This window comes from Etheostoma cragini, chromosome 10 (assembly GCF_013103735.1).
Source record: "Etheostoma cragini isolate CJK2018 chromosome 10, CSU_Ecrag_1.0, whole genome shotgun sequence".
Classification (NCBI taxonomy): Eukaryota; Metazoa; Chordata; class Actinopteri; order Perciformes; family Percidae; genus Etheostoma; species Etheostoma cragini.
The window spans coordinates 1,384,676-1,412,622 of NC_048416.1; the positions used below are offsets into that span (position 1 = coordinate 1,384,676).

At 42.0% G+C, this 27,947-nt stretch overlaps 1 protein-coding gene across 1 annotated transcript in view; it reads left to right on the plus strand.

The window, feature by feature from the left end:
* Positions 1-27,947, plus strand: part of tenm1 (teneurin transmembrane protein 1) — a 168,468-nt gene that overhangs the window by 31,192 nt on the left and 109,329 nt on the right. The window contains exons 4-5 of the mRNA XM_034883010.1: positions 20,630-20,873; positions 27,122-27,360. Of these exons, the coding sequence (XP_034738901.1) occupies positions 20,630-20,873; positions 27,122-27,360 (483 nt within the window). The remainder of the gene's footprint in view (positions 1-20,629; positions 20,874-27,121; positions 27,361-27,947) is intronic.

Consider the following 27,947-nt stretch of genomic DNA (forward strand, 5'->3'; position numbering starts at 1 on the left):
AAGCAGAGTATGAGGGCGTACCCTGACAGTACCTAGGTAAGGACTACTAGCCAGTCAGAAGCAGAGTATGAGGGCGTATCCTGTCAGGACCTAGGTAAGGACTACTAGCCAGTCAGAAGCAGACTATGAGGGTGTGCCATGCTAGCAGCTAGGCGAGCATTATAACATGTTATAAAGTGACGAGAGTTTGTCTCTGGTATAAAAGGCTGGACTACAACAGACCTGTTTGGATCAGTTTGTGAACAGTGTATTCTTTTGCATATGGTAAATCTCTTTGGGGGGGGCGGGACTTTGGCCTTTTTTTTACGTTGTAAATCTATAACGTTGTGCACAAAAAAGATATAACATAATAAAGGAAAGGGAAAAAGCATAAGATGGTCCCTTTAAGAAACAGCAGCAATCTTCCAGCATGGAGCAGGTATAGTTCTGTTTCCATACCACAATGTGATGCAAAACGTTTCTGAGATTTTCTGAAATTCAAATTCTCAGAGTAACGCTGTTTCCTACTGGCTATGAATGGCCACCTTGAAGAGTGTGTGCTGATCAGATTTCCTTATGTGACACCGTGCTATGGCTCACCAGCCACCTCTTTACATGTAATGTATAATCCGAATTGTAATTGTGTCACCTACAGAAAATCAATAGTCAGCCTGTTAAGGTGCCACACTGGGGCGGGGGGGCACAGAGGGATCATGCACTTGCCCATGGAGACTGCTGCAGGACTTCTGGCTTTGCTGAACACACCATCAAACTACAGTTGACAATGGTTGTTGGTGGGAAGCCAGTGTAGGATTGTGTTCTTGTTAGCAACTCCGACTGGCTAATGGGTCACCTGTGTGGGGGGGCTGGGGGGTGGAGGGGATGGTGTGAAAGGAAGCACTATATCAGTGGGCATGTGGTTTGTCTACTCCGTCCCCAGGTCAGCAGTGGGAGCTGGATTGTAGAGAAAGTCCATTGCATATCGGAAAAAAAGGTATCACACTGTTTTTTTGAAAAGTTCATTGCAGTAACTTGGGTACACAGTTGTACCTTTGAAAGTAGAAAAAATGACTTACAAGAAATAGTAGAGTTGTAACTGTATAGGGTAGAGCTCCAGGGAAAAGCTTTTGTGCTTTTTTTATGGAGAGTGAGGAAAAGTCAAAGGAAGAAATGATGGAAAACCAAGGTGCGGATCAATGTTGGCCAACGTGTAGGCCAAACCTTAGAGATGACATATTGTCCATAGCAGTACATACCTTATAAATGAAGGGTACAATAAGTTTTCTTGGGATATAATAACTCATATTTAAAAGATCAACACAATGGCATCTCTTGATGACGATTTCTTTATTCTTACCTGTCTTAAGATATTAATTATATTGAAAAGAAATTGCAGACAGAATGGAGACACAAAGGGCAGCCAAGTTGAGCATTAACAAACAATTTCATTGTCAGGATCTTTCACTCTCAATGCTGCTATAAATCAGAAAAAATAATTTGAGGCGTCTGTAGTTTAACTGTCCAGCCGACAGTCCTCAAAGTGAAGTGTTTGCCAGTGGAGCGTGTTAGGAACATGGGGATACAGCTACACTTCTGTTTTAAAACCACAAGTCTTATCTCTATGTATTTAATTGGGTTATTGATGTCCCATAAATTAGCTTGGAAATCTCAGAGGTATAGCCCCACACAGCAAACGTCATTCCCAGCAATCCACACCAACATGAAGACAATAGCAACCAGTCTTTGTAAGCATTGAATTTTCTTCTAAATTACATTAAGTGTTCATGTAAAGTCATGAAATGCTATTTTCTAAAATAATGGAGTTTTTGTACAATAATTCTTTATATAAAACATGAATAAACTGAATCAATGGTGATCTGTCACTGATTGAACTATTACTGCCCTTTATGTAATACAAGCTATGACTTCCTCATTAAAGGTAATCCTTCGCCAACAAAAATTTTTCATTAACTTTATGAACCTTTGCTAAACTTTGGTAATTCTTATAATTTGCGAGCTGTGAATTTTCCACCGTGAATGACAGCAGTGTTAAAACATGTTGGGCAGTTGTTGGCAATTACATTACTTTTAAGTAGGAGCTGAAACTAAAGATTCAGCCTAACATTCATGATGATTAATTTAGTATTTCAGAGCTCAAATGAAACAGTATAGATAAATGTCAACTGGGAATATTTACAAATGGACAAATACATTAAAGCAACAAGTAATTGGTTAGCAAAGGATCAAAAAAAATGATTTGTAGCACGTTCTGTATGTGCGACTGGATGGGAGGTGGACAAATCACAGGGTGTGGGGGAGTTCACTGTTTTGTACAATAATGAAGTGTATATATATATATATATATATATATATATATATATATATATATATATATATATATATATATATATATATATATAGAAAAGCTAACATTCTGCTAGCATTCTGCACTCCCCTTCTGGAAAGAGAGGCTATTCCGGCTAGTTAGGCTTCTAAGAGCTGCCTAGAAGCCTGTCATTTCACATTAAAGTAGCATAGCATTGCTGCTTTCATAGATTTAGTTCTCAGCGGACTGCAAATGATATATTTATGTATAGATTTGAGATGGGAGGCAGACAAAGTTGTCTACCCGACCCACTACAGCTTCTATGTGATGTGTGTGCGGATATGCATACATGTGAGGTCTTGTTTGTACCTCAGTGGTACAATGCATTTCCATTATAAGGCATATGCCACCCTGTATTATGGTGAGCCGAGCTGTTGGCTGTTACTGTGACTGCCACATCTATAGAGGGGAAGGGAAGGGGATATTTCCTGTTTAGATGTCACCAATTTCCTCTTCATGCATAGCACACATGCACATAACACACCCCCTGCCACACACACAATTGATAGATTTATTACAGCGTGTCAGGAAAGTGCAGGTTTCACATTTCAGCAAAATGGACCCATTTGGCAAGCGAACAACTGCAAACCCCCCTTCCACCTACTCCCTCCGCCCCCCATCCAGCCAGGGTGCCAGCCCACTCAGCCGAATCCGGAATGGCACCGAATACATGTTTCTGTCACAAGCTTCGTATCAGCTTTTTTTTTACATGAGCAGGAGAAATGGGGAAATAACGGGTCATTCTGACAGTCCGAATCACTCTGTGTGGATCTTAAATGTTTTACGGCCTTAATGGGCCTCCAGAAATAGATGCGGTGCTAATGTCCTCTGACTCTAGGAAAAGACGGAAGAATGTGTCTGTTCTAAGTGTGTGTATTTGTGTGCCTTCCTGGGAAATTTGTGTGAAGGTGCGCGCATGGCCGTTTGTGTCCGCGGCTGCCCGTGTGTGCGATTCAAATAGCTTAAGTGAGGGATTCACGCATGCAAATGAAGCCACTTAAATCTGGGTCCTTTCCCCCCTCTATCTCAAAGGACACCCTATTCTCTATTTAGAGCACCACTTTGACATCAGCCCTACGGGGCTTTGGTCTTAAGTGGTGCACTGTAGACCATAAGGAATCATCCAGATTTGACTTATGTAATCTCTTATCCTCAGACATATCCACAACAAATCTTCAACAAGCTCCTTGCCTGATGCAGACAATCAACATAACCCATCGCCCAGCTTGAGCATTAAGCATTACCTTTTGAAGAAGTGTTCAATACCGTGGGATTCCTGGCATTCGCTACTTCCAGACAGCATTTGCTGCCTTGGAACAGTTAACCATCTCTCAGCATGGTTCCTCTTCTCCAGACAGACTCTGACTTAGAATATTGATCTCCCCGCTAGCTGTATCCTTACCCCTCAGACAATCCATACTAAATGTATTAGCTGTGGAGAGAGCTACAATGTCCTCTGCAGCTAATCATATTTAGCCACAGAGAGAGGTTTCTTTAAAGAAGCAGCCTATTTTCAGGGCCAGAGTGAATTGTTCAGACCGGATGATGGTGCTGCAGTGTGCAACATCAAAAGGTGGGCTTCAGAGACCTTCATAATAGAAGACCATTTAGGTTCATCTCGAAACATTAGGGCTTAAAGTGCATGTGCAGGCTTGCACAAATGCTCAGGAGTAATTTTGGTACACCGAGTATGATTTTTTTGGACGATTTCTCCTCTCTCTCTCTCTCTCTCTCTCTCTCCAACCAATCTCACACACACAAATATGCACAGGCAGGAGAGCAGCACTGATTGTTGAGTGGGGCAATCAAAGGCTTTGATGCTAATCAGAGCTCTCTGTCCTGCCACTTTGGAATGATGGTGGAAATATACAATAGAGAAAAGGTTTTGCAGCAGATGCCCGATGCCTGGCCAATGTGATTGCTCTCTACCTCATTCACAGAGGAGAGAAATCAGCCTGCAGCCATGGGATATGGCTGTGTACTGGCTTGTGTGAGCTCCTAATGCAGTGCCACATGTAATGAGCTTTGGATTTGGGCCCCCATCATGCATAGAGTTTTCCGCCTAATCTGCTAAATACTTTGTGAACCATTCATTACGTTTGTTTGGGTTGATTTCCACGCTGCTACTTCTGCAGAAATGACAGTAGTACTTTGTTTGGCGGGATCTCGTGCACACAGCTCCGATAACACCTGTGCCGCTTGATTCAGCGAGTAAATTCCTTGGCACTCGTCTCCTTTCTTGGTAGGGGGTCTGCCAGGGATGGGAGTTTTTCTAACCGTTGATTTTTCTGAATGTGCACTGAGCGCTTCTGTGTTTGTCTCCGCCTGTCTTAGCTTTTGCCATTTTTCACATATGTGCTTTTGATTTTTGGTGATTGTGTGTGTGTCTTTGTATGTAAGAGACAGAGATAGAGAGAGAGAGAGAGTGAGGTGAGAGTTTTTGACAATCCGTCTCCTATGTGTGCTTGTGCTTGTGTGTGTTTGTGTATGTTACCTCTGCTTATTGGTTGACAGGCCGTTGTTTGGCCTTCTGACAGACACTTCCATTCAATCATGCTGCAGTGGTTACCCACAGCGACAGGACGCCATTGCTTCCCTGGGATTCCTTCATCAGCGTCCATCATGCCCTTAACGAGGAAGTAAACATTCTAAATTGTCCGTTGGAGATGAAGTGAAGAGGTTGTCTCAATGCTGCGTGCAACATGTGATGTCCACACGTCTTAGTTTCCTTACCCATAATTCAGTGAGCATGCAAACTAAGAACCATCTTCGTTCCGTAAATAGAAGATCGTGCCTTAGCATCGGTTTATGGGAACACACAACATTAATGTTAATGTTGTATGCAGCCAACAAAAAGAGAAGAAACCAAATATGTGCGCTACGCATTATCACACGTTTGCACATACAGTAATTTTAATTGTGGTTATGATGGTTAGACACTGTCATTTTTCAAAGTATGACAAGATATATACTTACCACTCATGTTTGTGCAGTCATATTTTATGCATTGGACACTTAGCATTGCGCTTTTGAAATAACTGCCTGTTTCATGGAACCACAGCAACACTGACAGTTTTCCAGAAACCTCTCTGTGGCTTTTTGATGGTTGCAAATAGTTTTGCAGACAATTATTTTCAAGCAGAGAGCTATTGTTGCAGAAAGGCAGTGCAATAAGAAATGCAGCTCCTTTGATGACTCGTCTAATAAACGAGCATTGCATTTGAAGATGCTGCGTGTTGTTGCAAATCTTCCTGCGGATTCAGTCTGCCTGGGAGCCGCCTGGTGAGAAAACACTGAGTGGATTTTGAAGAGGTGTTGAGTGCAGGGAATGATGGCCCTGCTTGTTCCTTTTAAGGTTATTTTAAGCTGCAGACCTGCAGGGTGTGTGCGGCGCGTGCGGTGTGTGAGTGTGCGGTGTGCTTGTCAGGGTTGTGTTTTAATTAGAGAGACAGGAGTGTGTCCTTGGGCTGCCGCAGAGGGTCAGGACAACCTGGTAGTCTGGGAGAGCAGTGGCTGATGGGACAAGTCTGGCAGGCCTGCTAAACACCCATTACCCAGACGTGTAGATGCACTCTAGAGCACACACTCACACCCGCACACACCCAGCCACACACAAACGCACGTACGCGTCTTGGTCTTGGCGCCATTCCTGCTGGCCCGTGATACCATGGTAACTGAGCAGCCTGCATCTCCATGTGTTCCATGGCCTTCTCTCGTCTCTGCGAGCACAGTTACCACTGGCACCACTCGTGGGAGATGGAGAGAGGGAAGGTAGAGGTGGGTAGAATGAGAAAGGCAGCAGGAGGTGTAGGGGAAGGAGTAGGAAGAGGTTGAGAGGAAGGTGTGGGGAATTGAAAGAAGGAAAGGTTGAGAGGGTTAGAGGGAGGATGCGTCTGACATTTATGTTCCTGGCTGACAGAAAATGCCACTTCAGGCTGGCAGCTCTCTTTTCTTCTCTGTTGCTCTCTCCAGTCTCCCTCTGACCCGTGGCCCGCCTCCCACACCTACTTCCGTGCATCTCACCACCTTCCCTTGGTCACCTCTCCTCTGTTATCCCTGCATCAACCTCTTCCCATTTTCATATGACTACCATATGACCTCTGACTTTCATCCAGCCATGTCTTCATCTCCCTGTCGTCATTTCCATATCACAGGCCCTCACCCGCATCACCACCATCTTTCGTCAGCTTTTACTCTTTGATTCTCCGCTTCTGAATCCTCTTTACCTTCCACCTCCTTTTCCTTTCGTACCTGTATGCAATTCCTTCTTTTCTCTTTTCTCTCCCCAACTAATCCCCTCCTCACCCCTCCCCGCACACCTCTGGTGTGCCCAGCCTGGGTCCCAGCCGATGATGGGACTCATAAAGCCTTCCCAGATGAGGCGATAGCTAATGGCTGTTGAATAATGCATGGCGGGCAGGATTTAGAGAGCCCAGTCTATTAGCCTGACCAAATACTCTGGGCTTTTATTAAAGACCAACACTTACAATTACAAACTACATTAAGGCCGGGGTCCTGTCTCAGCTCCCCTTCTCTCGCCATTCGTCGCTGTCAGAATATTATCTTTTGCTTTTTTAAGATTTTATAGCCTGGGGAAACTGACCCTCTTAGAAGAGGTCACTGACAGTCTTTTCTGGTTGTTGTGTCTTTTTTATGTTGTTGTGTCATAGGTTAGTGGCCCTTTTAGTTGTAGATAGAAAGAAGAGATTGGTGAGGTGGAGGGCAGTGGTGTCACAGTTTCACTGTTGTTCGTCAGAATGAAAATGGAGGGGGGTTTGTGCATATAGGTAGGTTTTTTAAGTCTCTCCCTGCTTTGGAGTGTTGGTTTTTGTGGGTATTTATGAGATTGTGTATGCATTATGTTGCCTCCTGTATTGTGCCCTCTGCTCCACTGCTGCAGAATTTTCATCATCTTCTTGATGGATTTTAATTTTGTCTGTGCTTAATTTTTCTGCTGCAAGTGATGCTCCCTCGCACATCATTCCACATGATTATACACAAATGTTAATGGATGCTAATAGCTATAAGTGCCTTAAAGTGTGTGTCCTGCAAGTGGCTTCTGAATAGTCAGTGTGGTTAGCTAATGGCTATCTAAACATCCCTCTACCTGGCCATGTTTAAGTGCACACTTAGCGCTCTATCTCTCAGTAATAGCGTATTGACCTGTCTCCTAATTTTGAGATTGCTATGCAAGGTTTCATCTTGCATTTGATTATTACACTGTAACACGTCTGCATATTCTTGACAAGTTTGCAGAGTTAGGTATTTGTGTGCCAAACAGCCCGTTGAGGTATTTTAAGAATTAGCCCATAGTCACCGGATCAGTGGTCAGCACCGAGCTGTCCTGTCAGCCCGAGGGTCCAGTTGTTATATGCTGACAGATCTTTAATCATGTAAGTCAGGAAACCAGGGGATATCCAGGCCATGTCAAATACAGAGGAGACGCCATGAGGGATGATAGAGTGCTGCCAGTCAGATCAACACACACAAAGTGTCAACCCTAAACCTTTGATCCACCTCCATATCCTCAGCCTCAGTCCCCCATCTGAGTGTCTGGAGAGCTAAGTAATTACCAGTCTGATCCACCAATGAAAGCTGCAACTTAATTTGTAGGGAAAAATATCAACCTCATGAGCTACTACATCCTGTTTGTGTGTGTGTCTGTGTGTGTGTGTGTGTGTGTGTGGGTGTGTGTGTGTGTGTGTGTGTGTGTGTGTGTGTGTGTGTGTGTCGATGTTTATTCAGTGTGATCTCCTGGCTGACCCTGCGGCCAGCCAGTGTTCCTAAATAGACTCTATATATAGGCTAGTATTCCGTAAATGTCACTGACTTTGAAACCAGTCTTACCTCCGTGTATATTGAATCACGCACACATGAAATCGACACATTCATCTAAATTAAAATGTGGTCCAAACAGTTCCGTATCAATATCATCAGCTTTTCCTAAGTGTAACCGATCTGGAACCGGAGCTAAATAACAACCAGTCGACAGCATTTAAGGGAAAAATCCATCCTCTTTGGGACTAGTTAAAAAGTTACACAGTGTGCCATTTCCCATGGTTACTGTGTTAGTGGGGCAGTAGACGTGAATTTAAATTCTATACTTGAAATAAAAATGAGGAAATATTGATTTGTGGTATACGTTATCAAATCCTGAATCTGAGCCAAATCAATAATAAATTTACAGCTGAATCAAATAATATTGATTTAGCTATGCATCGCAGTGTTTCACATTCATCTGTATCATTTATTGTATCGGGTACAAAACAAACTGTCTGCAAGGGAGGGATACTCACCCCGACCTTAAATATGAAATAAAAAAAAAACAAGTGTGTTTTCTGCCTCAGTTGAATGTATTACAAGGGGGTCACCGATGTCTTATTTTCCTCTTCACCTGTCATAGCAGCTACTTGAGTTCAATAAGGGAATAGAGGTCAGTGGCAGCATGGATGAAGGGAAATCATGCCAATAAAAGAAAGAATGAAGAAGTGGATGGTGGGAGGAGTTTTTGTTGAAAGAGAGAGAGGTGATTGGGCACATACTGTAGCTTTCAAGCATGCATTCTGATTGCATCTTTATACTGATATGATATGGACATTAACAAACGGCTGCGCTTTGGCTGTGTTTGGGTTTGTGTGTGTGTGTGTGTCCGTGTGTGTTGAGACAGCAGAGGTCTTATCTTCGTTGACGGTATCCCTCTGTCTCTCTGGAGGCACGCAGGGGAGCAGAGGGCAACTGCAGTCTGATGTGGGGCATCTGTTCCCACATTTGTTAAGCTTCCCCTGGTGTGTGCGTGCGCGTGCTTTTTTAAGAGAGAGAGAAAGAAAGAGAGAGAGAGACGGAGAGCGCTGGAAAGAGTGCGTAAGCCCGTGTGTGCGCACGTTGTGATCGGTGTGATAGGTGCGATCGGTGGAGTGGAACAGCAAGGTGTTGCTGCAATAGAGGGCAAGTGCCGACGTGTCATTGGTCTGTGTTAATGCTGACCCGGGGCGGAGGCTGCACTCACCTCATTGACCGCAAGATGGCCGCCAGTCGAGTCTGCAGGTGGTGCTGAAGACACATCTCTTTCCTCTTATTCTCTCCCTCTCTCTCCGCGCTCTCTTTGTACCTCTATCTCCCTCCACCATCTATTATACGCTCCTGTCAGAATACCAAGCAGCCCCTCATTCTTTCTGCTACTTCCCATGTCTTCCCAATTTCACACAGTCCTGTCCTCTTCACACAGTGCATCAATATATATATATAATTCTAAATGCGTCCCTTTCCATACTGTAATCTCAATGGGGACATTACATGCATAATCTACTTTATAATAAGGCTCTAGTTGGCCCCGGATGCCTGGTTAAGATAAGAAGGAAGATGTGTTAATTAGGCTCATTTACAGCAGCAGCTAGTAAAGAGCAGAACCCCTTCACAGATGACCTGCTTCTCCTTGAGAAGAGCCATAGAGTTACTTATCAAAGTTTCACATGGCAAACCACCAGGGATCCGGAGGTGTGGTGAAGCAGCGCCAGTGGTGGACTTCTTTAAGTCAGGAGCAGCACCGGGAGATGTAATGGGAATAGGAATTATTTACTGGAGCAGCATGCTATGGAGATACTGTCTCTGGTGTGCCATCATCGAGACGGAAAGCTTATAGTAGCCTGATTTATCACTGTTGTGGAGAATTGAGTGCTTCATAAAGATTTGCCGTTGGCTGAGATGGAGTAATCAGTGAAGTGATCTGACTTTGGTGGATTACAGTTCCAACGACTTGTAAAGTCAGTGACAATGCCTTGACTTTGTCTGTTGGACAACACGCGTGGAAGGAGTTAGAGTCTAACTCTGGCCCTCTGTCAAGGTCATATGGATTAAAAATGATTGGGTTTCCAATACTCTACTGGGGAGTTCTGCATGATGAATCATCACTCCATTCCAAATCGACACCAATTAAGAAGGGTTTGTTTATTCCGCTGTGGGACATGCTGTGGATGTTCGCTAGGAAACAAGCATTTTCAATCCCCTTTCTCTCTTCACAGCACCACTGTGGTATTTGCAGGGATTAGTATAATGTGAGTGTGTGTGTGTGTTATGGGGTTGTGGATTTGTATCTGTGCGTGCTTCCTCATGCACTGTTGGGTTCGTATTTGTCCCAAGCCTACAGATTCCCATTTTATTTGCACACACTCGTGTTTGTGCGTGGACATGTTGGCACGTGCGTGTCCACAGTCATGTCATTCAGTGTGTACTGTGGGGCCCTGCTCTGTTTGTGTCAGTAGCTCCATGTCTGTAAGGCAGCCTATATGAAAAGTGAGGTTGAGGAGCCCAGTGGCGGAGCCAGTGAATTCATTTGCATTCATTCCACTGCCTGTCTCCCCTCAGAACCCATTCTAATTACCAGCAGCTCAGGTCTGCTACAACACTAGGAATACTCTCTCTCTCTCTCTCTCTCTCTCTCTCTCTCTCGCTCTCTCTCTCTCTCTCTCTCTCTCTCTCTCTCTCTCAGTAAAAAAGAGGCTGCTGTTGGTGCATTCCTGTAGCTTTGATACTACTCTCTCTTTAGCTTGCCAGGATTCTCTTCGTGTTGCTTTGTTTGCTGTCAAGTCCAGGCACTTTCTCCTGTTTTAGAGTCGGGGGAGTCACAGGAAATATAGTGTATGCATGTGTGTGCAAGCAAAACTCGGCCATACTTTGTGAGTGCTTGTTGTGATTGTTTGGGGGTTGAGGGAGAAGCAGTGTGTGTTCATATATAGGACAGATAGAGAAACACAGAAAGCAAAAAAAGGCATGAGAGACAGAGAGAAAGAGCGAGGGGGAAGGCGGGAAAGAATAATGAGGCTTGTAAAAGACGAATGTGTGCACTAATCACTGTAATGGCCTTTGTGGTGTTTCACCTCCGAGTCCCAAACACCGTGTCACGCCCTCTTCCTGGTAATGCAAATTTTTTCCGAGGCTATTAACTCACATGACATCACGCCACTACTGAGCATGCTCCAAAGACTCTCTCAGATTATCATGTGCATACTTAAGCACGCACGCATGCACACATGGACGAATGACATGCACCAACGCACACACACCAGACACACACACACCTGCACAGTTCCACGGCAGGTGGCATTGACCGGCCACCCTGCAGCAGTGACAAGGTCAGGAAGGATCAGGGCACGGCTTTGTTCTCAGGAGAGATGAGCTGAGCTCAGCTAGCTGCTATCCAACTACAGGCTACATCCACAGCAAGCCTGCGCTGGCCGCCATCGAAAAGCAGCCAAAAGTCCTTAAAGTCTTTTTTTGGATCCTTCATGTCTTTTCGTGTGTTATATATTTTTGGTTTAGTATAAGTATCTAACATTTTAAAAACACATTTCACAAACGTAGCAGCACCTTTACACCTGCCTAACCCCCCCCCCCCCCCCCCGCCCCCCCCCCAAACACACACACACAATTCCTCAATTAGTGATTATTAGTCATTAATTGAGAATGCCAGCCCAGTTTTTAATGTGCTGCCGATTGGTGCAGCACAGCCCTCCCAGCGGCTTGTTCATCTTTGGCTGACCAATCACAACTGAGTGGGCCAGCTGACCAATCAGAGCAGACTGGGCTTTTTCAGGAAGGCCAAGACCTCCGACAGAGAATCCCTGGCAAAGAATCGGCAGCAATGGGCAATGTGAGAAACATAATATAGTTGTTTTTTTTACATCAAAACATGTAAATCTATTCTAGTAGAACCCAAGAGTGCAAATATAACACATGAAAGGAGGATAATAGGGGCTCTTTAAGATCTAAAAAAGTTTAGTTGGTTAGTGTAGTTGCTAATTAATTACAAGTTTAACAGATCATTTAAATAGCGCAGGACCGAAGGAGGGTACTTTTCTGAAAATGTAATGTTGAGCACGGGGCCCCTGCAGTGAAGTGTTTGAGTGATGGTAAGCTTCTTTCTGTAGAGCTGAGCAGCTAGACTCAGGAGGCTTCACGCCCTCTCCAGGGAAATGCTACTTTCTGAATCACCTGCAGCCTAAACATGATTGTGGAGTTGCTCCGAAGTTGTTTTTGAACATCAGGGTACAAACAAGCAATTACATAAATATGCACATAGATATACACCATCACACAGAGGCATGCACATGCACGCCAATGCACGTTGGTGCACGCACATTGAGTGAGTCGGCCGGTATGAAAAAGCGAGATGATGCATGGCTGCTAATTATCAGGCTCTGTATGAAAATCGACTGAGTTCAGTATGAGAGGGGAAAGCGCTCAGAGCACTTGGTTACTTCATTTGTATTTTCTTGCTTTAATTGGACAACATGATTGTGTCACTTTGTAAAATGGAGATCCCACCGTTTGTCCCCGTGTCTGCAGAGATAAATCAATGGCTGTTTTTATTCTAATTACTGTCTCATAGCCCACTGTCATCAACGTAATTATCAGTGTTCTTGGCGCCATCACTGATATTTTCATTATCAGCAACCACAGTTATTACCGATGCTATCGTCATTATCTTTGTTATTTTCATCACCACCGGCATTTTCATCAATAAAATTTTTTTCATGTCATCGTAGGGGCCATCATCAGCAATATTAGTCCCCGTTATCATAGAGTCACTGTTGTTATTATCGATATTACCATACTTAACATTAATTTCATCAGCAGCCAGCGTAATATTGGAACTTAAAACGTCTGATGAAGATAATGTGTTATCTCTTGGCCAGGAACTCTGCTAAGACAAAGACAAATTGTTATAGAAAGTCAGATGGTCAGCTGGTTCAGGATCCCAGCTCATCACATCGCAAATGAAGAATAAAAAGTAGTGAGTTCTAATTTCAGTTGATTGACCTTTTTACGGGGTTAATTATTTATTTCGTCGAAACACAGGAATAAACTTTGTGGCAATTTGATGCAAGTCAATTAAGAAGCGAGATAGATGAAAAGCTATCCTGGGGGAAATTATTAAGCTTTTATTTTTAGAGTGGGGTGGAGGGTGGTTTTTGCTGGGCTTGGTCCGACGACAGTGTTAATGTTCGCTTGAACATTGTCCTCTGTTAGACAGGCAGGTTTGATATTGTTGAGGTCAGGCTCTATGGATTTTATAAGGCTTTCCTGTGTTAAGAAATTAACTCTGCACTAGAGCGCTGGGCACAATAATGAAGAGAGGGGAGTGGAGCAAACACAGAGTGAAGAAGAAGAGGTATCTGGTTAAATATTAGGCTTTCCTATTATTGTGGCTCATGTTTTTATGGTCTACTACACACTAATACACACCAAACGGAATGGTCTCTTCTTATTAAAGAAGCTATATATTCTGTGGTTGCAGCTTCCACACTTTAAGGACTCTACAAAGTAAGCAGGGAAACTGAATTTTATATTTCACTTCATAAAAAAGAGAGGCTTTTTGCAGCGCTGTTTTTTCCATCTTCATTTTGACATAAATTGCCTAAATAGTTTGTGAAAAAAATACAATTTAGTAGTACTCACAATCTGTCCTTTGTCATGTAACTATTCGAGTTTTAAAAATAAAGTAAACATACATGTGAAGAAGATGAAATAACATATAAATCCAGGAGGAGAATAAGTTAGACTCTAACTTTAATGTCAGAATCCCAGCAATAGTACACAACGTTCCCCCTTTTCCTCTAATCATTTTCACAGTCTCTTATTGTCCATGAATACTAACATTTAATTTCCTCACTGTAGCTTCTTCAATTTTCTCTGCCTAATTAGAAAAAACTCTGCGTTCAGGTATAGCACTGAGCATCTGGCACGCACATCCAGATTGAAAGTAGAACATTTTAATGACGAGCGTGATGAGCGTTCATAAACACAAATAATTTTTCATCCAGATTTATACCTGCTTGGTAACAGCCCTTCTTAAGAACTGCACAGCTAACGTAATACACACAACATTACTGTGTGTGTGTGTGTGTGTGTGTGTGTGTCTGTGTGTGTGTGTGTGTGTGTGTGTGTGTGTGTGTGTGTGTGTGTGAGAGTCATTTTTTCCTATGCTATCCTCTCATTGCATTAGTATGACTTGGCTTTAAACACCTAAATTGTCATAAATACTTAATGTCTGTGCTACTTTAGGTCCATCTCACCAACAGTAATGCATTTTTAATACCTGGCCCAAATACCTGCTACCTGTTACATTTACCCAGTAAATCCCTCCAGATTTCCCTTCAGCTGGCTATAAAACACCTTCACTCATATCTGGCTTATGTAACCAAAAGCTGATTCTAGGAAAATATCTCATAAGCGACTTTCCAAATAGGTCTTTTCTGGAGGGCTAAGTCCCAGAAGAACCCCAGGGCAGAGGATGTTCTGTCACAACTGCCGTCTAGAGCTGTAATGGGCCCGTCCTCCGGCCCCCATCTACTCTCCACAGAGTTGATTTCTGAACTCTTGGCTAACACGCCAAATATTGCACGGCCCCTGCCCTACATGGCCAGGCCTATTTAGGTTACATCATGGTTACATTTAACACAACATAACAGCTTGCGTGTTTGATGTGAGGAAGAGGAAGAGAGGAAAGGAAGAGGGAGTGAGCAAGTGTTTCTCTGCCATTTGTGTGAGAAACGAGGAATTGAGTCAGTTTGTTGACCTTTGGGACGGAGACCCAAAGCTGCCTTAGCTAAGCCTTCTAAAGCACCATCTGGCAGCCCAGGCCCCTGTGTCACCCAACTCACCAAGATTACGTCCTCCCCTGGCCCTCTATCCTTGTCCTTTCTCCTCCCCTCCTGTGCACTTTACACTCTTTTCCCTCGTCAGCAAAAGTAGCAAAGGGAAGTTGTGGCGACCGTTTCCACAGAGCTGTTATAACTCAGGTTTCTCTAAAAAGTCTAAATTAATAATGAACTGGAGGGCATTTGAGACATAAGAGCCAGAAATAATTTGGATTTATTATTTTGGTTTCAATACAATTGTGAGCCATTTGGGTTGAAAAGCATTGCAGCTCCTTGCCACTGTAGGAATATTTGGAACACACAGAGATATTTGTGAGTAAAGCTCTTTCTAGAAATGCGTGAATCCACAGATCAATTCCATCCAGTAAAAGTTAACTGAAAAATACAGTTGTAAACGTGTTTTACTCCATCACAAACTGGGACATGGACTTTGAAAGACGTGGACAGGGGAAACAAGACTTTTGAGCTGCATTATGGGAAAAGTAGGATCCAGCATTTTCTGAGCTTTACCTGTTTGAACTGAAAGAAATATTCTTCCTCTGTGGTTTAGCTACTTTTACGTGCATAAAGGCTCTGAGTACATCTTAAACAGTCCCAGCGGCCTTTAGAGCAAGCACTCACCTGTGTATTAAAGTTCCCATTTCATGCTCATTTTTAGGTTCATACTTGTATTTTGGGTTTCTACTAGTACATGCTTTAAAGTAAAAACACATTATTTTTGTCATACTGTCTGTCTTTACCTGTTTTCACCCATTCTGCTCTGATTGGCCAGTGTTTCCGGGTCTTCCATATCTGCACTCATCCGGGGAATGACTGTAACGACACCTTCTACCTAAATATAGTATAGTTGTGACATCACAGCCGTACCAAAGACATGACAGCTCGTTAGATTATGAAAACAAACAGTCTGCATTTCTCTGTAGATTGAGCGTTTTGATATTTTCATAGCACTTATGTAGCACCTCAACCTGCTTTATAATCATAAAAGATATGGAAATCTGACTTTTTACAATGTGGGACCTTTTAAAAAGAGCTAGCACACCTGAGGCTGACAGGTGCACACTGTGATGTGTCTGAGAATTTGTGAGCGTTGTTGAAATTACAACTTTGATGCTTTGGCAGACGTGTTCACAGTGGCTTTAGAATTTCTGGATAACAGAGTCCAGGTCAAGTCTAAAGTCAACAAAGTAATGTTCAAGACAAGTCTCTGAAGTTGAATTAATGCCTCAAGCGCAAGTTTCCAACTTGAGTGCCCACCATTGGGAATGCACTGCATGTTATTTTTAGGTTTGTTTTAAGAAAAAGATTAAAAAGTACATTTTTTGTAAAAAATGCTAAAAACATCTACCTGCAGTGTCTGGAAGCGAGGGATTTCTGGCTGGACTCAAAGGACTCCCAGTTACTGATGAAGCAGATAGACTGCTAAAAACTGAAGCACCACTGGTTAAAGCTCCTGGTGCATTACAATGACACACATTGCAGAAGTGCTCTAAAAGTGTTCTGTCAGTTTTCCCTAAGCATGTCATTTTTAAATCTCAGAGGTGGTTCAGACAAAAATAAATTCCATTTTCCACATCCATTAGTTTAGACTAAACAGCACCTCCAGGTGATGACACAAATACTTTTCCTGTCATTTAACCAGGTCCCATATGAAGTCAGCTTCAGCACCCTCTGATTAGCTATAGCTGTTAAAATCATTTGATGCGGTGTGGCGGTGACAAGCAGGTTGTGGTTCTCTGTAGTACACTGCAACATTACGTATTTCTCGGGAGACAATCAGCTATTATGACACATCCAAGAAAATTCACAAACTCCAAGTTTCAGCTGTCGTCATTCAACAGAAACATGTTAAACATACTAAAAAAAATCTAATTGTACGTGTGATTGTGAAATGTGCATCATCGCAGATGGCCCAGAGCAATAAACAACACTGGAAGGACAACATTCAGTCCGAACCCCCTGCATGGTTCTGTGAAATCATGAAATATAATATAATATGTGATGTGAGTAATGGTTTGTCATCAGTTTGGACGAGATAATTTCATTGTGTCAGCAGCAGGAGACAAATATTTTATTTCATGCTTTGGAGATGTGACAAAGACAATTCAGCCATGTTGGAAGATCAATAGCCAGCAATGTGTTTTTTAAAAGATGAAGAATATTTGACTGTTCACAGAGTCCTTTTGAAAATATGTCAAATATGCAGATATATACACAGATACGAGCAGAGGAAACGTCATAACTGCTACTTTAACATTGTTCAAAATGCCATTTCAACTGGACAGATGGCATCGTGGAAATACTGTGGAAATGTTTATAGACCTACTTCCAGAACAGTTCCTGTCCTGCCATAGCATTCCTACTACACCGCCACAATATACTGTACATCTTGTAAATGTGTATTTGCAACAACTGAGGACCATAAAACCTGATGTGGTATGTCACAGAACATTGTCGAATATGACACATGCATTAGCATAAATGGCGGTGCAAAAGACGTCAATAATTTAGTGTTAAGACATCAAAGCAATACGATTTTTAACATTGCCTAAAATGTCACTGCTTGTGCACGGATTTAATATTATGGAAATGGTTACGATAACACGTTCCATAACTGTTTCCCTGCAATATTAGGAAAAAATGTTACCTCTATTTTAGATGTAATGGTAGCTAAAATGCAGACTCCAGTAACACGCAGGTGTTTATGCTGGCAATATAACTAAAGCCAGATTATACCATTCTTTACTTTTTTACAATTCTCATCTTGCAAAAATCATAAAATGTGTCTGATACAATACCTAAACTTGAATTAGCAAGACTGTGGTGATCTCCTAGGTGGGTTACATTTCTAGATACTAAATTATTGCTGACATTTTGGCAGCAAATAGAGTTGTGGGCAAATACTGTCTGTCAACCTGATTCTGAACTCCTTTCCTCCTTACAACGGGGTCGGGGCTAATGTTACATTCATTGTCAATACAGCTGGACAGAGTTGGTCTTTGGGGACGAGGGATTTGCCGTGCTTGTACAATCATGCTGCAACAGCATGGTATGAGTTGTCCCCCTAAATATTGATATTGTGGAGCCAAAAATGAAGGACAATATATGTGAAAATAACGTCAACTCATCGCCAAAACCATCTTTCTGAAGAGAATTGAGGAAGAGGAGATAATTGAGGTAGTAAATAGATTCAAAAATCTGATTGCGACAATATTGATATGACACTAATTCAAAATATTATAGAGAATGTAGCAAAAACCATTCCAAATGGGCATATTTCCCAACAAAGTGAAAATAGCAAAGATCATACCCATCTATAGAAATGGAAACATTTACTCCTTTTCAAATCACAGAGCTATCTCTCTTCTCCCTATTATGTATTATTAGAAAAATGTGTTTTTCTAAGAATAGACCACTGCTTTGAAACCCACACATTATTGAGTGATCACCAGTATGGTTTCAGATCAAACCGCTCCACCGCAATGGCAGTTATGGAATTAGAAGAGGAGATATCAACAGCAATGGAACATGAGAAATACACAGTAGGAGTATTTCTAGACCTACAAAAGCATTTGACACTATAGATCATGCAATATTAAGTTATCTATCTATCTATCTATCTATTTTAATGACAAAACTGGAAAAATATGGCATAAAGATGTAGCACACAAATGACTTAGTGACCATCTGGACAACAGACAGCAGTATGTGCAAATAGGTAATGATAATCTGATTTTAAGAAAGTAACATGTGGGGTTCCACAAGGGTCAGTACTCGGTCCAAAGCTGTTTATATTGTACATACATTATATCTGAAATGTGTCTAAATTGTTGAAATATGTGTTTTTTGCTGATGATACACATTTATTTTACTCTGGTAATGACCTGAGACGCCTTTCGGGTACAATGGAAAGAACTGGAAGTCTTAAAAGGATGGTTTGATATTAATAAGTTGTCCTTGAATTTAAATAATTCTAAGTTCATGATATTTGAAAATAAAAAAAATGAATCATGAAGTAAATATCATGATAGAAAGTGTGAAAATAGAAAGTCTATGAAAGCAAATTCTTAGGAGTGATTGTAGGCAAATGTACAAATTGGGCTGGAAACAAAAGTATCAATGTCCATTGTGATATTACATAAAACAAAGGATGTGCTCCATTCCGATTCACTACATGTAGTGTACAGTTCCTTAATATTGCCATACATTACATAATATGTGGAAATATGGGGAAACATGTACAAAACTATCACTAACCCTATTTTTTTATCATAAAAGAGAGCAATAAGAATGATTAACAGAGAAGAACACATTGAATTAGCAATCAGATTATTTATAAACTCACACACACTTAAATTTAGAGACTTGGTGGAAGAATGCAAATAATGTATAAAGTCAAAAATAGCATGGTTACAGGGGCAGTTTCAGATTAGAGAGTGTAGGAACGCAGGGGAATGTTCACAGAGACAAAGATTAGAATAAAAAAAGACGACACGTGTGGAATCTTTTAGATGAGGAAGTAAAAATGGGTTACACGCTACAAGGATTTAAAAATACAAAAAAAGATGAACAAATATAAAAGCGAGGCATGTGGATATGAACGGGAATGTATTTAAAATGTGTTTATTTTTTCCTTCTGCACAAATATGTGTGTTAATATGAATACAGAAATGAAAGATAATACATAAAAGCCCAATAAGATTAGAATACATATAAGATTGATAATATCCTGAAGGCCCTAAAAACTAAATATTAATAAAATAGAATATAAAAAGGTTAGGTGTTATAAGCAAATGCTTCAAACTACACATTTTTACATCAGTATTAATTATTAACCAGTTAAGATGACACTGCATGAACTAATGACACTTTTTTATTACCATTTAAGTTATGTAAGTGATGATTGATAGAAATAACTAAACTAAGCTGATAACTAATGTCCCAGGATTCTTGATGTCCTGAACACATACACATATGGAAATAAACACAAGCCAGCTGCATGTGCAGTAATATACTGTCCAGCAACACACATTCACACATGAAATAAACATACGCAGGCACATTTGAGTTGCTAAAACTTGAATTAGTCAGTGCTCGCTTTTAGAAGACATTCTGAAAAGAGAGAGAAAGCAGCAGGGAGGAAGAGACGGGGCGAGGCAGAGTTATGGGGAAAGGGAATGATAAATGATGGATTGAGAGAGCTCTAGCTAGACCCCGAGGTTACCAATGTGAGGGAGTTACAGCTGGCTAGCTCATTCCGTCGAGCTACAGATCTCATAATAAACATCACATGGGTAGTTTGGGCTGGCGGCTGCAGATTAAGCCAGAGCTGTTAGCTCTTTAAAGACTGCTCAATGCTGCAGCCAGCCAGCAGCCTATTTATAGGGTGACTGGAAGTGTATCGAAGCAGGTAGGAAGGGAAGGCACTGGACAGGCACAGTTTCCAAGCTGATTTATGTCCCTCAATCAGTGTAATAACAATAAACTGTCAACTAACACGCCACTTTTATTTGTAATTTATGGCGCTGCTCTCCTAATAAAGCTATGTTTATTTCTCCCCTGTCCCTCCCCATGCCTCCTCCTCTGCTTCTCTCTGTCTGTCTGGCAGAGCTACCCAGCAGCCCAGGTGGTCAGTTCACATTTCGCCCGCTGCCCCCGCCTCCCCCTCCGCCCCACGCCTGCACTTGTGCCCGCCCGGCGCCCTACACTCAAGTCAGCCTGCAGAGGAAGACGATGCCGACGCGATGCCAGGCCAGTCAGGGCAGCCAGGGGGCAGACACAAGCTCGAGCACAGACCCGGCACAGCTCCACAACAGCTGGGTGCTCAACAGCAACATTCCCCTAGAGACCAGGTAAGAGAATGCAACCGATGGAAAAGTCCCTTAAAGGTTATTTTTCATGCTGTTTTTTAATTTTTATTTTTTAATAAAAGAAAAAGAGATGATTTAAATAATTTTGGAACAAAGTCCAAAACGGTAGATATGTCATTTTGCAATGAAACCCTTCAAATGAAAATGTCTTCAAGGCAAACCGCCCTACTTCAACATAATGCCACTTGATTAAAGGCATTGCTTTAATCTTACAAATGAGGCTCATTAGATTAAAGGAAATTATGTCGTCAGGAGTGCGTGCTGGCACACTTTCAGAATTTTCTCCGAGAACTCAGAGTAGAATGATCAAGAATAAATGAATTTTGGGCTAAAGGATTTGTAAGGATGGACATGTTTTTGCAAGTGTAAAGAGCAGTAAGTGGAACACCAAGCAAGCCTCTGGGGAGTTATTACAGGACTTTGCACACCATCAAAGTCAGAGCGAATCTCTCAGGTTTTTGGATTCTTTTCATTTTCTAACCCCCCCACTGTCACCAGGACACCATTATCTGAGTTGATGCTACCTTAAATAAATGTCAATTACTAATAGAAATCCTCTTTCCAGGAACATATTAGGATTCCACTTCCAGTTGTGGCACCCGAGACATTTTTTCCGAAATACTTGGAGACAAGGCCGCTGGAATTCCATCCCACCAAGCAGAATAAAGCATGAACTTGCAGCATAAGTAATAATTGGTCAGATCATTATTTAGGAGATCTTCATTTGTGAGGCTGCTTTCAAAAAGAAGCTGCAAGGTGCAAGGAATATGTTTGCATGTATAATGAAAGCGCGGTGCGGCGGCAGAATTCTGGTATTATGAGTGAGGATGAGATTGGCAGGCTGCCACACCAGAAGAAGAGGGGTTTAATAAGTTATGCATTAGGCCATAATTAGATCTTACCTCATTTAAAGGAAGGGAAGAATAAAATTAGATTCAGTGACAATTTAAATTAATCATTGGCCAGACATGACTATCAATGTAAAAGACTTGTCAGAAGTGCATTGTAATTAAGCACGTATCTGTGTGTGTGTGTGTGTGTGTGTGTGTGTGTGTGTGTGTTTCCTTTAACTTAAATTCCACCATAAATGAAATTCACGCTTTTTATGTGTTTCAGATTGTTATATTTTCCAAACATAAAGAAGTCTCTCCCAAAGAGAGATGTGATTATAAAACACAATTTTCGCAGTGGCTCAGTATATTGGATGGTGCTTTTTTTGTAGTAATACATTTTTGCATTTGGGACTTTATAGTCAAATAAGTTTAATTTGATACTGCGCTATTAGTTCTGAGCCATAAAATGTAATCATATTCATAGTCAATAGAATAGTGTCCCTTCATAACATAATTCAGATATTATTGGCTCTTTTCTAGCTGGCTTTTGGCGGTAGGGAAGACAGAAAGAAATGACAGTCTTCACCACTTAACTGTTTTGGGTTGGATTTAATATTCAAGCACCCTCCTCTCGCTCCTCTGTCACAGTCTCAGATACACTTCTAATCTAATGATTTCATATTTTTGCTCAGCCCCTGATGCTTGTGCTGCCGCTATCAGCTCTATCTCAGGCGTGAGATTAAAGATTTATCAAGTATTTACGAACTTGACATGGGTGTTCAGGCCAATGGCATTATAAGTGATGCTATGACCTTAAAGCTATTTGTATCACAAATCTTGTTGTCAAGTGCACTTTCATTTTCCACGAAGCGTGTTTGATGAATTTGTATTGAAATGTATTGACGTTGCGTCAGCGGAGATTAAGATTGTTTGAAGTGTGCATAGATTTCCCTTTCAGTTGCATATCCGTTATGTTTGTGGAGAGGTCGGCTTGTGTAAGTAGAAGGATGCAGATATGGATGTTCAATATATCTGACTGGGTCTCACACTGGGTGTGTTAAGAGGCATAACAAATGTTGCGACTGTAATAAATTGACTGGTTCCCGGCTTTCTCTCCTTCCTCTAATCGCTAAGAAGTGAGACTTCTTGAATCTTACTCTGTGTAGTGCAGCTACACACCAAAATCAACTTTTATATACACAAACACACACACAACCCGTATTTCTGCGTGTACCTGTTTGCCGTGCACATAGGCCTCCACCCACCCACACACAGTCATTCGCACATATCCAGGTAGAGACAGCCCCTGGGCCGTAGACTTCAGCCTCCTGGAGAGAGGGAACTCTCATTTTCTTCCCGTCTCCGGGGAAATCTGCCCTGTAATATGAATTCAGAGCTTCCTGGGCGTCGCCCCTGGATATTGTCTGAGAAGATCAAAGGCAGGCAGCCAGGAAGAAAAGCACCGCACAAGAAGAATAGAGTTCCACACGTGTTGACAAATGCAATATCTTTGGCTGGATTCTGATCCCTTTCGCTCGGATCCACCTTCAGCAGAGCAATAAAAGCACCACGGTGGACTCGACCTGTGTACTGGCCTCAAAAATGTGAAAATGCTCACCCGTATTTGACATCTTTTTGTGTATGCTTGGCTGAGTTAAGCTATGTTTCTCAATGTGTGTGTGTGTGTTTGTGTATGTGTGTGTGTGCCTTTGTGCGTGCATGCGTGCTTCCGTGCGTGCATGCGTACGTGTCTATCCCAAGTTCATCTCTGGTCTTCCAACGTTGAACTACCAGTGACCCTTAAGGTGTGTGGTTGCTCCATGTGCTGCCTCCTGTGTCTCCCATCTGACTCCCGGCTTTCAGCACACGCTGGGACGGGGGCGAGAGGAGGGGGGGGGGCATGGAAGGCTGGATGTCACCTGTCTCTCATGTTGAACTCAGCCATAGGGCCACATCACAGACAGGCAGAAAGAAAAGGATGATCGGTAAAATGAAAAAAAGAGAGAGAATTTAAGGAAATGAAAATATACTTCTCGCCCCAAATCTATTATCCATTGAGCCCTAAAAGAAAAAAGTATCAAATGACAGAATTTAAAAAAAAAGGCTGTCAGAGCTGCGCTGAGATCATAGACCGTTATGGCTAAGATGTTTTTAATGCACCAAAACTGTCCCCTTTTTTCTATTTCCATTGTATTTTACTCAGGTTTATTTTCCCTCGTTTTGTTTTGCAAATGGCAAATGGACGAGATACGGGGCGGATGCATTCTGGTGTCCAGCCCCGCTGTCAGTCTGCTGTCTGGCCCTCCTTTAATGGCCTGTCCTCTGAGGGCCCTTCAGAGACTACAGTCCTAACAGCAGCCTGTGCCCTCACACCTCTCGCTGCACGGCTAGAATAACACTCTGGCAAGCTGCATGTCTGCCACGACATATCGCACTCACAGCTGGTTTTAACCCGCCGAGTGCACGCAGTAACCTGAGGCAATCATTGCTTGTCTAAAAATTCCAGAAGCTCCAGGATATATATTTTTCATGGAAAATACACACGCACCGCAGAAAGAAAAAAACAAAACAATGAGTCATACCTGTTTTTTTTATTGCCTCTGGTGTTTTCTCCAATATAGGCTATTCTTTGTTCCCCAACACTAGCAGTCTTTGTTCATTTTTTTGATAGATCAATATGGCCAGAACAAGCTGGAGCTGCTTATAATTGCCTGCCCAGATCCACTTTTCCAAATTGCATAATTTCCTAACCCCCTATATTTCTCCTTCCTCGTCTGACACCCTCCGACCTTCGTCCTCCATTATCCAAACATAATATAGATGAAATGCTACCTAGATTAATTGCCCTTCAGCTTACTTTCCTATCATCATCTGCCATCTAACACGCTCTTTTTTATAATGAAAGTGAACTTCATTCTCGTTTAACTAATACAGCCGTCTAACTTAAGTAGTCGCTTTGATGAGTCAAAAAACAGAATAGGTAAGTCGTTGATCCTTAGCTGCCACAGCGTTTTCCATTCTCTTTAATATCAGCGCTGCTCCGCACTACAGCAGCAGCTCATGATGTTACAGCAGAGAGGCACAAATGTGGGCTTTGTCTCCGATGAGGGACTCGGACTGGATAAGATCATTTCATATGCTGGGGCTTGTACATTATCTATAGTGTGCTGTGGGTATGTTACGTTGCAGATTGTTAGTAGATTGTTTCCTATTGTTTAACCGGTTATAGTGCACTAACTGTGAATAACTTGAATAGTTTTACATTTGTCACATATATTGCTCGCCTCCACAAAGAATTTATGGTGGGACATAATAGAAATTGCAAGTGGAGTGGTAGCGCTTAGAGATTTCCTTAGGCTACTTTTTGTCCTTGATTTGAGCTTTCTGGATTAATCTTTGATGATGCATTACTTACAAATTTAGGAGAGCACTTAAATTAAAAGCACACAAATGCAGCCAAACGTGGGATATTATGGGCTTAAATTATATAGTTGCAGCTTTTTCCAACAGGTGAGGTTCAAGAGGACTGTCCTGTGTGTTGTATTTGAATCCTGAGCCAGCCGGTATGCGTCATTTAGAAAATAGCAGGACAGGGGTCTCCTCTAAAACCTCCCACCTCGGGGGCCCTGTTAAATGAGTTTCAGTCAGGCGTACTTCAGAGTGAGGCTGAATTCCACTGAGTGCAGATTATTAATAATAGAATCCGAAAAAGATACTAGATACCTAAGAAAAGATGATGTCCGTGCTGTGCTAAGCTAATTGGTGAAGGATTGAACCACTGTCCTAGATTGGTTCCAAATTCACACTGTAATCTACTTAAAAAGACAAAAAAGTGGTCCCAGAGGTGGCAGGTGGTTTGTGGGACACATAGCGGAGCGGCTTCCAGCAATGACTTGTCCTTTCATTCAACCCCTCCTTAAATTACAGATTGTCCAATCCTAGTTTAGCCACCATAAGCTCAGGATTCCTCCACCTGCCTGTGGTGTGCACCGGGCTGAAGAAAGAGTGATACTCTGCTTATTAAAGAGGAGTGTCTTTTTTCCAGTGTAAGGATTACATTAGTCTTTGTCTGCTTTATTGTCAGCTTTAATCATTAGCATCTTCAGCTTATAAACCACAGTAGTATCAGTGATACTCCCAAGGCCAAGGAGCACATTATTTATTAACTGCATTATTTTTGTGTAGTTACCGGTTACTCTGTTCACGCCTTGCACACCCACTGTCCAGCAGTAACACTCACACAACCATGGATCTGGTCAGATGTTGCAATGATCCACACTACAATCTGGAAACACAGAAGTCAACTAAATGGTAAACACTAAATCAATTAGGAAACATCTGAAAATGAATGTTGACCATGTTTAATTAAAGTGTTGAATTAAAGGGAAATTCACACTACAGCCTCTCCTTTTCTCTGTGCCCTCCAGAACCTGGTCCCTCTCTCCATCTTATCCTCCAGTCTCTCTCAACTTTATAGTCCTTCTCTTTATTTCTCTCTTTGTCACTGAGTCTTTGTTCTCTGTCACCCTGTGTGTTCACAGCCTGTCCCTTTCTCTGAGACTGTTCTCTTGCCTCTCCATCCTGCCAAAAACAATTTCGTAAAATCATACACACTTTCTTTTTTTCACCTTTGTGTTTGAGTTTGCATCCTTTTGGGATTTGAATTATAGAAATGTGTATTAAACATAAACATTAAGTTCCTTACTTGTTGACTTAATCAAAGAACCAGTGACTTGAGTAGTTTGACGACAACACACACACACACACACACACACACACACACACACACACACACCACAAGCAATGATGGTGATCAGATTTGTAAGTCGCTAAACTTTGCAATGTACAATATCATTGTTAAAATTTTTTGGCCATTATTATTCCTAGGGCTGTGTATCATTTAGAATTTATCATAAATATACATTTATTTATATAATATATGATGTGGTACCAATACCAATACCGTGACTTAGATGCCAGTTCCTGAACGATAACCATTTTATAAAATCCATTATAACAAAAAGAAATAACAACATAACACATAACAGCACCAATCTTTTGTTTTTATTAGATCTCATTAGAAGCATGCTGCATTCTTTTTTGGCTCACTGGCGCTGATGAGATTTTCTCCTTAGGTATTGATATTTGGTAATGAATGACGAGGCATTTTTTGAAACTTGATACCATAGAGGCATTTTAGAGTCTGTGCCTAAAAAGTATTGAATTCATTACCCTGCCCTTGTTATTTCTCATTGTTAATTATGATTAAACCTCAGAAGCGGTCCGGACCACGGTGACCTCAGTGGGTACTGCCATGCGTGGGGATGAGCAGACAGTTTTTTGCAGAATGACAATGGCTAGAATGACATTTTTTTTTCTTTTGCGTTTTTCCAACAGACACTTCCTGTTCAAGCAGGGCTCTGGGTCATCGGCTCTTCTGTCAGGGACAGGGCAGGGTTACCCCCTGACGTCCGGGACTGTGTACTCCCCCCCACCCCGGCCTCTCCCTCGCAGCAGCGTGACCAGACCACTGTTTACCTTCAACAAGCCTCACCGCTGCTGCAACTGGAAGTGCACCGCCCTGTCTGCGTCGCTGCTCACTCTCACCCTGGCCCTGCTGCTCACATACGTCATCGGTGAGTTCCAGTTACACATCAACCATCCAGCTCGCCGGTTTGTCGTCGCGCAGCGCTGCACACAAAGACTTTTCTGTGCTCTGAAAATCAACATTTTCTTAACAGACTGCTAGAGGGGCCAGGAAATTGGGAGGCTTGTCAAGACACTGCCTAATTAATTCAACGAACGAAGAATCAATGCAAAAAAATACAGAAACAAACTCTAACAGCAATTTTACACCCACAAAATGTTGCAGGCTTCAAAGGGTAAAAAAAAAAAAGATAGAAAACAGAAGAGAAGATCGATAGGGATCAAAGCAGGACTGCTGAAAATGTTACACTCTTACTTTAAAGTAGTTGGTTATAAAAAAAATAAAACAGCAGGTAGTGTATTCCTAATGTGACCCACTGCAGGATAGTCTAAATTTTAGATTAGCTGTCTTGGACCAAAGCGCACAAAAGTTGTAATTAAACCATGATGAATACACACATCCACTGAATAATAACTCCAATTCACTGTTTTTGTGTCTCGTTCACACGCCCAAAGCTATACACACACACACACACACACACACACACACACACACACACACACACACACACACACA